We start from the raw sequence: 8,457 nt of genomic DNA, 5'->3' as shown, positions 1-8,457 counted from the left end.
GGGCGCCGCAGCCCCGGCCCCGCTGCTCCCGGTGGGCGGCGCAGCTGGAGCTGCGGGCGGGGGCTGAGCCCTTGGTGGCCCCAAGCGCTGCAGCTGCCATGGAGCTGCTCCGGGTGCTGCTGGCTGCCGCTCTGCTCCCGCTCCTGCCCCGTGAGTACCCCGGGACAAGCCCAGGAGGCGGAAAGGCCGGGTGCCACCCAGCCTGCATGTAAAGGCTGAGCTGTGCCGAGCAGGCAGCCGCGCTGGGTGGGATGTGTGAGGGAAGCAGTGCCCCTAAACCTTGTCTCCCTCAGTTGGCAGGGCGGCTGTGCCACTGCCTACGCTGACCCGGCCACTGAGCATGGTGCTGGCCGGGCAGCGCCGGCAGCTGGTGGTGTGCGTGGTGAGCGACCTGGCCCCCAGCTCTGGCCATGCCGTCTGGATCTCCGGGGGGAACGGTAGCATCCTGCAGTCCTTTGCCTATGGCGCCTCCCAGGAGGATGGTGGATCCGTCTGCTCCGTCTCCCTCCTTTCCAGTGACCCCCCGCGCGAGAGGGAACTCGCCTGCCATGTGGGGGCCAACAGGACCTCCCCGTCCCACAGCTCCCGCCCCATCCGCATCACGGGTATGGTCCTGCTGCCACCCCCTCTGCCTGCCTTGGCCACTGCTGCCCAGCTCAGTGGGTGCAGTGCTGGCCCCCGAGGAGGGAGGTCGGCAGGGCCTCTGGGGCCAGCAGGGAGCAGGTGTGAGGCCCTAGGGGCAAACATTGCTGTCCCGATCACAGGAAGGGGTTTGTGGCTAGCCCTGCCATGCACCTGGTGCTGAGCTGCCACTGCCTCCCCAGCTGCTCTTTCATCCTGCAGGCAACGAGGAGGCAGCAGAGCTCTGTAGCACAGCTGGTGAGTCTCTGGCCCCTGCCTGGTGGGAATGTCAGTTGCCAGGGAGAAAGCCCTGGCAGTGGCTTGGCTGGGAATATGTGGTGGTTGGGATGGGTTTTCTCAGTGTTGTGGGACTGGGGAAGAGGGAGGGAAGCTTCACCTTGGTGGAAAGAATGGGGAAACTGGATCAGAGCCAGCCTGCCCTCAGGAACAGCATGAGGGTGACATCAGGTGTCTCTGGAATGTGTAAAGATCCCAAACATGGCCCCATGGCAGGCCTGGGAAGGACGCGGGTGCAGGGGGGTGTCTGTGGCAGGCATCACCGCACCCTTCCATTGCAGTGTCACCGGCCCCTGCCTTGGCAGCACTGCTTATGGCTGTCCGTGTGGTGCTGCTGAAGGTCTTGCTCTCTGATGCTGTCCTCACCTCCATCCTCCTCGCCCAGAGCTGAGGGCATGAAGGGTAAGTCACCCTGGTTTGGTGTAGGGGTGTGGAAGTCACTGGGAATATTCTGGAGACTAGAGAGGGGACCCCCAGGTGGAGGAGGGAGAAGACCCAGTGGTGGTTGGGGGAGGTACAAGATGGGAATCTTGGCTTGAGGAGACGAGAGAGAGGAGCTGACACGTTTCTGTGGGTGGCAGGGCCGTGGAATTTCCTGGAGGATGGGAAGGGACCCCAAGGTACCTCGGGGGGGAAAGTTTCCAGAATTCCAGAGGCAGGGAAGGCCCCGGAGGGTTGTGTGGGGTACCCCGACGTTCCCCCGCGGCCACGTGCGCGCCCCTTCCCACGTGGGCGCCCGGCGGGACCGCCCGGGGGCGGTGCCACGGGGGCCGCGCGCCGTCGGGATTGGCTGGCGGCGGCCGGCGGGGATTGGTCACGCGGGTCACGCGCGCCTCTGCCATTGGCGGGCGCGGCGGGGTCGCCATGGTAACCGGGCGTGGCGGGGCGGGAGCGCGCCCCGGAAGCGGAGTCATGGCGGCGGCGGCGGGGGCAGCGTTGCTGATGCTGCTGATGGCGGCGGCGCTGGCGGGGAGCGACGACTCAGACTGGGTGCGACTGCCCAGCAAGTGCGAGGGTAAGCGGGGCCTCGGGGGGGGCCGGGCTGATCGGCAGCCGCCCGCTGCCTGCTCGGGCCGGGGGTTGCTGGTGCGGGGCTGCGCCCCCGCGGGCTGCTCCTCTGCCCGCCTCCTGCCCGCGGGCATCGCTGTTCCCGGCAGCCGCTTGATCGCCTGCCGGTTCGTAGCTGGGACTGGTCGTGCGTGCTGCTTACAGTTTGCTCTCCGTGATGTTTCCTGTCTAAGTATCCCTTTGGTTCGCAGGCAGTCCAGGGTAGGTCATGACGGGCATTTGCTGTCTGGTGCGGTTTCCTCTGTCTTTGTTGTGCAGGCACATGTGGAGCTGGACAGCAAAGAGAAAATTTAAAAAAAAATAGGGAGTTCTTTACAAAACTTTCCCTGCCGAGGGAGCAGCTCTGGAGATGCTGATGTCCAATTCTGCTCTGTGGCACCGGCATAACCTCGGAGAAGCATCAGAACAAGCACTGACCACACTCTGCTCCTCTTCCTGCCCAGGCTTCGAACCTGTGTCAGTGCACAGCCAAAGCTGCAGGGAGCATCTGGATAACTGGACTCAGCACTGAGCACTCCTGGCATGTGTGGGGACGCTGCAGCAGGTGTGGTGTGGAGGGGGACATCCTTGAGATCCGAGCTCCAAGGGTCTGCAGGAAGGACGGATCATCCCACCAGAGAAATGGCCACAGTTGCCTCCAGCCCCTTGTGCCAGCAGAGAAAGGATTGTGCAGGAGGTGCACACAGGGCTTCTCAACACTTGCATGGGAGCTCTGAAGAAGCCACTTCGCTCTCTTCCTGCCTGGGGCATCTCTCAACTCACATAATTGCCTGGGAGAAGACACTGGCTCATTGCTGTCAGACCATTCCTGCTGAAGCTTGGCACTTTTCCTAAAGTGGAGCTCAAAGAAGAGGTGGCTCCTGACAAACAGGACCCCACAGCACTGGACAAAGCTTTCTCTAGCCTCCTGAGACCCTGTTTTTGGAGGAGGAATAGCCGCACCACGCCTGGCTTCCATTCCTCTCCATTCCCACTTGTAAACCCCTGAGATATTTCTCCTGCTGTCTGTTTCTATAGCTCTATTGGGCTCTTTTTACAGAAGAAATAAAGCCTTTTTTTAGCTTTATAAAAATAACCCCGCACTGTGTTCTAAATCTGTTGATGATGTGGTCTCTGCTGCAGGCAGAGCCCCAGGTTGTTCTGCTGGAGGCCACGGCCAGCACTTTGTGCTGTCACCCAGCCCAGCGAGCCCTGCCAATTGCTCAGTCCCCAGTGTCCCCAGAGCACTGAGAGCACAGAACCAGGACCAGGTGGGACGTGCTGCCATCACAAGGAGGAGCTCTGAGTCACACTGGGACTTGCATTGCTAAAAGACCCCGTGCTCTTCCAAAAGGAGGAGAGCAGCTTGTGGCAGGGAGGTGGAGGCTTTTGGGGGGGAAAGCTGAGCCTGTGTGACTTCCAGCTGTGCCACAGCAGCTGGTTTACACTGAAACGTTGGTTTGAGTGCTCCTGCTTCAAGCATTCTCCAGTGGAAGCAGCTGAGCCATTTCTGATTATCTCTTTAGATGGCCAAAATGTGTTTTGTGCTCACAGCAGCTTTGGCCTGCCTGGTTCCTGGGCTGGTTCTTGCTGCTGTCCCAGACAGCTGCTTGTCACAACAGTGACACCTTCTAAAGCCCTTGTGCTCTCTCCTTCCCACAGTGTGCAAGTACGTGGCAGTGGAGCTGAAATCCGCCTTCGAGGAAACTGGCAAGACCAAGGAGGTGATCGACACCAAGTATGGCTTCCTGGACGGGAAGGGCTCTGCTGTCAAGTACACACAATCGTAAGTGGCAGTGGGACAGGAGGCTCCTGCTGTTGTCACTGCCTCTGGAGCTGGGGCTTTGGGAGGCTCGCCCTGTGCCCTGGCTGTTGCTGGGGGCCCACACCAAGCCTGAGCCTTTTTCTCCATGCAGGGACATCCGGTTAATTGAGGTGACAGAGAACATCTGCAAGCGCCTGTTGGATTACAACCTGCACAAGGAGAGGAGTGGCAGTAACAGATTCGCAAAGGTGAGGGCCGTTCCTCCAGTTCCTGCTCCCAAATGTGCCTCACCCATCCATCACTTCACTGCCAGAGTGACAATCCAGGGTCATTCTTCCCATCCTCTGGACCCCCTGATAGTGCCTGGCAGGCGAGGCCACGCTGCCCCCCAAGTCAGATGTGGGGTGCTGTCTTTGGTGGCGGTGGGCAGGCATGGAGGGAACTTGGGGCTGTCTTCCTCTGGGGTTTGGGACCAGGTTTGCAGAGGGGAGCTTCCTGCCACCTGAACTCCCCCTGGTAACGCTGATGTCCCCAGAGATCTGGTTTGCATGTTCTGCATGGCTGGGCAGGGTTGTGTGGCTGACAGTGGGAGGAGAGAGTGGGAGCCCTGCAGGAGCAGCCCCACCTCACCAGGCAGTGCTGCTCCCTCCCTCACAGGGCATGTCAGAGACATTCGAGACCCTGCACAATCTGGTGCACAAGGGTGTCAAGGTGGTGATGGACATCCCCTACGAGCTGTGGAATGAGACCTCCGCTGAGGTGGCTGACCTCAAAAAGCAGGTACCCTGCCCCATGGGATTGGCTCTCAGTGGCTGCTGTGACCTTGTAGGCTGGAGTGGAAGGAGGGGGGAGAGCATCCAGGGGTGCACTGCTGGGAGCAGGATGTTGGCAGGACCTGTGGCAGGAGCCTGGCCCTGGTCCTGCCACACAGCACATGTCTGGAGCTGGGCTCTCCTCTCTGCCCTAGTGCGATGTGCTGGTAGAGGAGTATGAAGATGTGATCGAAGATTGGTACAGGCACCACCAGACGGAGGATCTCTCCCAGTTTCTCTGTGCCAACCATGTGCTAAAAGGAAAGGACACAAGTAAGTCCTGGCTGCTGCCAGGGGCTAAAATAATGCCAGAATGCTCAGGAGGGCAGGGGGCCTTGCTAAAGCATGGAGAGTCCTGCCTCTCCAGCAGAGCCCACTCTGCCCCTCTCTTCTCTTTTCCCTAGGCTGCCTGGCAGAGAAGTGGACTGGCAAGAAGGGTGATTTGGCAAGCGTGGGGGAGAAGCAGAGCAAAAAAAAGAGCGGGAAGAAGAAGAAAAAGGGCCAGAAGGATGAGCGCGAAGGAGCTGCCAGCCTTCCGGACACAGGGGAGGCCCTGGAGGGGGTCCAGGAGCAGGCTCCGCTCACCCACAGCCCAGCCGATGAGCTGTAGGCACGCAGCCCCTGCCCCCGGGGCCGCCCGCTCCGGGGTTTCACCCCGCTGTGCCTATGGGTACCAAAGGAAAAGGGACATGTGACCCGGGGGAGACCGGAGCGCCTGGCCCTGCCTGGCCAGCCTGGGTGCTATCCCGTGATTCGGTGTCACGGAGCCGCCGCGGACCCAGCCCTGCCGCATCCCTGCCGGGGGCTCCAGCTCCGGGAGGCCGCGAGCGCTGCTGCCCCGCCGCCGGCTCTTCGCACGCCGCCGGGACTGTAAATAAAGACGTTTTCCCCAGAGTCGCCGCCGCCGCTGCCGGCCCTGCTTCTGCTGCTGCTGCTGGGTGCGGGATCGGCCGGTGAGGGGCGGGCGGGCCTCGCTGGCCGGGCCGGGCCGGGCCCTGACCCGGCCGAGGCAAAGGTCGGGGCCGTGAGGGGGCGCGGCGCGAGGCTGCCGGGCGGTGCTCATTGGTGGGGGCGCGGCCAGGGGGCGTGGCCTGGCCGGGGGCGGGAGGGGCGCGGCGCGAGCGGTGATTGGCGGGCGCGCGGGGGCGGACGCGGCGGGGATTGGCGGGCGCGCGGGGGCGGGGCGCGGCCAGGGGGGCGCGGCGCAGCCAGGCTGAGGGGCCGCGGCCGTGTCGGTGTCCGGGTCTGGGTCCTTGGCGGCGGCGGGATGGTGGACAGCGTGTACCGGACGCGCTCGCTGGGAGTGGCGGCGGAAGGGCTGCCGGACCAGTACGCGGACGGGCGGGCGGCCCGCGTGTGGCAGCTGTACATCGGGGACACGCGGGGCCGCACGGCCGAGTACCGAAGCTGGCTCCTGGCGCTGCTCCGCCAGCACCGTTGCCGCTCCGTCCTGGACGTGGCCTGCGGCACCGGGTGAGGCCCCGCTCCCGCCCAGCTCCCAGGTGTCCCTTCCCCCTGCTTCCCGGGGCCTCGCTGCCCGCGGCCATCCCCAGAGCCCCCCTCCCCGGGCCCCCGTGCTGTCCCGGCCCCGCTGACAGCCGTGTCCCCAGGGTGGACTCCATCATGCTGCTCGAGGAGGGCTTCCAGGTGACCAGCGTCGATGCCAGCGACAAGATGCTCAAGTACGCGCTGAAGGAGCGCTGGGAGCGGCGCAAGGAGGAGCCCTTCGACCGATGGGGTGCGGGGGCTGTGGGGGCCGGGAGGGGCTGCAGACACTGACACTCCCCCTCAGCACTCCTTCAGGGCCCATGGCCCCTTGCAGTGCCCGGGCCACTCGTCTGGGACTGCCGCCGGCCGGGTGGCCTTGCTGCGGGGACCTGACGGTGCCAGCTGCTCGGCAAAAACAAACCATGGTCCTTGCTTGGCTGGCCGCTGGCCAGAGGCCAGAGCAAGCAGCCACACGGGCCTGGGGAGGTCTGGGTGATGCTGAGATGGGGTCTTGCAGGCAGGGGAGGCTGTTGGGTGTCCCTAGCCTCATCCATTTCCCTGTGCTACAGTCATCGAGGAGGCCAACTGGCTCACACTGGAGAAGGACCTGGAGAAGCCAGGGGATGGGTTTGATGCAGTCATCTGCCTGGGGAACTCCTTTGCACACCTGCCTGATTTCAAAGGTGAGTTGGGGCAGGGGAGAAGAGGGGGAGCACCTGTGCATGCATGGTGTCTTCCAGCAAGCTGAGAACGTGTCCTAAGTTATGGCATTGTTGGGATGGGATTACACACAGTGGAGCTACTGTTTCATGGTGCATCTCCAGGGAGGGTGGAGCTGAGGCCCCACTGCCCCAGTCTGTGACATGAGTGGGCCCACTGGGTTCCATGGTCATGGCGGAGGTTTGTGCATCAATGTCACTGCTGTGACAAGGCTGGAGGCACACCCAGATTTGTGCTACAAAGGCGGGTGGTGGGTTTCCCAGGTGGCACACTCTGCTCCAGTGAGGCTGAGAACATGCCTGAGCTCATGCCACGGGTGGGGCTGTGGGTTCTCCAAGCTGAGATCTGGGGGAAGATGGTAGGGGCAGGTATTTGTGTGTGCATGTGTACGTGTGTACGGGTAAGATGAGGGCACACGGGCTGTGCCACAGGGTACAGCCAGTGCTTGGAGACGCCACAGTTTACTCTCCAGGGGACCAGAGTGACCACAAGCTGGCCCTGAGGAACATTGCCAGCATGGTGAGGCCCGGGGGTGTCCTGGTCATCGACCACCGCAACTACGATCACATCCTGGCCACGGGCTGCGCGCCGCCCGGCAAGAACATCTACTACAAGGTCAGTGGCTGGCAGGCCCTGCCCCATCCCAATCCCCTTTGCCCCAGCCCCATGGCCTCAAGGGGGCCAGGCAGGAGGACTTTCCCCAGGCTGGGGCCACCGAGTCCCCACAGGACACAGACGTCCTCCTGTGGTCTCCCAGAGCGACTTGACCAAGGACATCACCACCTCGGTGCTGCTGGTGAACAACAAGGCACACATGGTGACCCTGGACTACACAGTGCAGGTCCCCCCCACTGAGGCAGGGGCAGACCCAGAGCTGAGGTGAGAAGAGCTGGCAGAGGTGGTGGCTCCCGGCCTGGGGGGGTGGCTGGCACTGTCCCCTGCTGTCCCCTGCCTCACCAGCACTGCCTCCTTGCAGCAAGTTTCGCCTCTCATACTACCCGCACCGGCTGGAGGCCTTCACAGCCCTGCTGAAAGGAGCCTTCCAGGGAAAGTGCCAGCACAGTGTCCTGGGTGACTTCCAGCCCTACACGCCGGGCCAAGCCCACGTGCCCTGCTACTTCATCCACGTCGTGAAGAAGACAGGCTGAGGGGGCTACGGAGATGGGACTGTGGTGCCTGAGAGCTCCAAGCAGCTGTGGGTCCAAGCAGGGGGTGGGGACATGGCTGAGAGCCACCTGGGAGACCCCTCCCCTTAATTAAGAACAGTTGTGAGAGCTACCTTGGATCATGGTCCGTGTGTCCCTGTATGGGCAGGGTATGGGGCAAGGGGGACAGCCACTGCCTCCTCAGGACTCTGTCGAAGGAGGTGCTCAGCCTGGGGGGGCACAGGATGGGTGCAGGCACAGCTGCCCCACCAAGGCCCCAGCTGCAGCTGGGGCTTGGGGCTCCCCTTGAAGAGGGCAGGAGGGGTGAGCTGGCTCCCAGGTGGTTGCACACCCCAGCTGAGTCCCTGTAGCACCGCACACAGCAGTGTGCTGGAACCTGGTTTCTCACATGCACCTCCCAAACAGGTGCTGACTCCTGTTCTTGACACTCCTCAGCCCCATACAGAGATACCCACTCCCCCACTGGAGCTCCCAGAGTGCTTCTGCTGTGGCTGCAGTTCCCTCCCTCCCACCCAGGGGAAGATGTGGTGCCCTGATCCAG

General features: G+C 63.0%; 2 protein-coding genes across 3 annotated transcripts; both read left to right on the top strand.

The window, feature by feature from the left end:
- Window positions 1-98: 98 nt before the first annotated feature.
- On the top strand, window positions 99-5,436 carry CNPY3 (canopy FGF signaling regulator 3). 2 transcript variants are annotated; one of them, XM_077176162.1, is made up of 7 exons: window positions 99-150; window positions 294-605; window positions 3,628-3,751; window positions 3,882-3,978; window positions 4,388-4,510; window positions 4,698-4,815; window positions 4,947-5,436. In XM_077176162.1, the coding sequence occupies exons 1-7, from the start codon at window positions 99-101 to the stop codon at window positions 5,150-5,152; spliced, it is 1,032 nt and encodes a 343-aa protein (XP_077032277.1). In that variant the 3' UTR covers window positions 5,153-5,436. The 2 variants fall into 2 exon arrangements, with proteins under 2 accessions (XP_077032277.1, XP_054485277.1); XM_054629302.2 differs by lacking the exons at window positions 99-150; window positions 294-605 and adding an exon at window positions 1,775-1,933.
- Window positions 5,437-5,730: 294 nt separating this feature from the next.
- GNMT (glycine N-methyltransferase) lies at window positions 5,731-8,033 on the top strand. Its single transcript, XM_054629303.2, has 6 exons — window positions 5,731-6,015; window positions 6,153-6,280; window positions 6,600-6,713; window positions 7,223-7,365; window positions 7,508-7,629; window positions 7,727-8,033. The coding sequence occupies exons 1-6, from the start codon at window positions 5,810-5,812 to the stop codon at window positions 7,896-7,898; spliced, it is 885 nt and encodes a 294-aa protein (XP_054485278.1). The 5' UTR covers window positions 5,731-5,809; the 3' UTR covers window positions 7,899-8,033.
- The last annotated feature ends 424 nt before the right edge of the window (window positions 8,034-8,457 follow it).

Source organism: Agelaius phoeniceus, chromosome 3 (genome assembly GCF_051311805.1).
Source record: "Agelaius phoeniceus isolate bAgePho1 chromosome 3, bAgePho1.hap1, whole genome shotgun sequence".
In the NCBI taxonomy this organism is placed as follows: Eukaryota; Metazoa; Chordata; class Aves; order Passeriformes; family Icteridae; genus Agelaius; species Agelaius phoeniceus.
The sequence above is the reverse complement of the archived record's forward strand: the minus strand, read 5'-3'. Positions and strand labels throughout refer to the sequence as shown.

Bases quoted from the DNA above. Each gene is read 5' to 3' on its own strand.
- CNPY3 (XM_077176162.1), top strand. From the start codon at position 99: ATGGAGCTGCTCCGGGTGCTGCTGGCTGCCGCTCTGCTCCCGCTCCTG. The intron at 606-3,627 runs GTATGGTCCTGC...TCCTTCCCACAG, and splicing joins CCGCCCCATCCGCATCACGG to TGTGCAAGTACGTGGCAGTG. The intron at 4,816-4,946 runs GTAAGTCCTGGC...TCTTTTCCCTAG, and splicing joins GCTAAAAGGAAAGGACACAA to GCTGCCTGGCAGAGAAGTGG.
- GNMT (XM_054629303.2), top strand. From the start codon at position 5,810: ATGGTGGACAGCGTGTACCGGACGCGCTCGCTGGGAGTGGCGGCGGAA. The intron at 6,016-6,152 runs GTGAGGCCCCGC...CCGTGTCCCCAG, and splicing joins GACGTGGCCTGCGGCACCGG to GGTGGACTCCATCATGCTGC. The intron at 6,281-6,599 runs GTGCGGGGGCTG...CCTGTGCTACAG, and splicing joins GGAGCCCTTCGACCGATGGG to TCATCGAGGAGGCCAACTGG.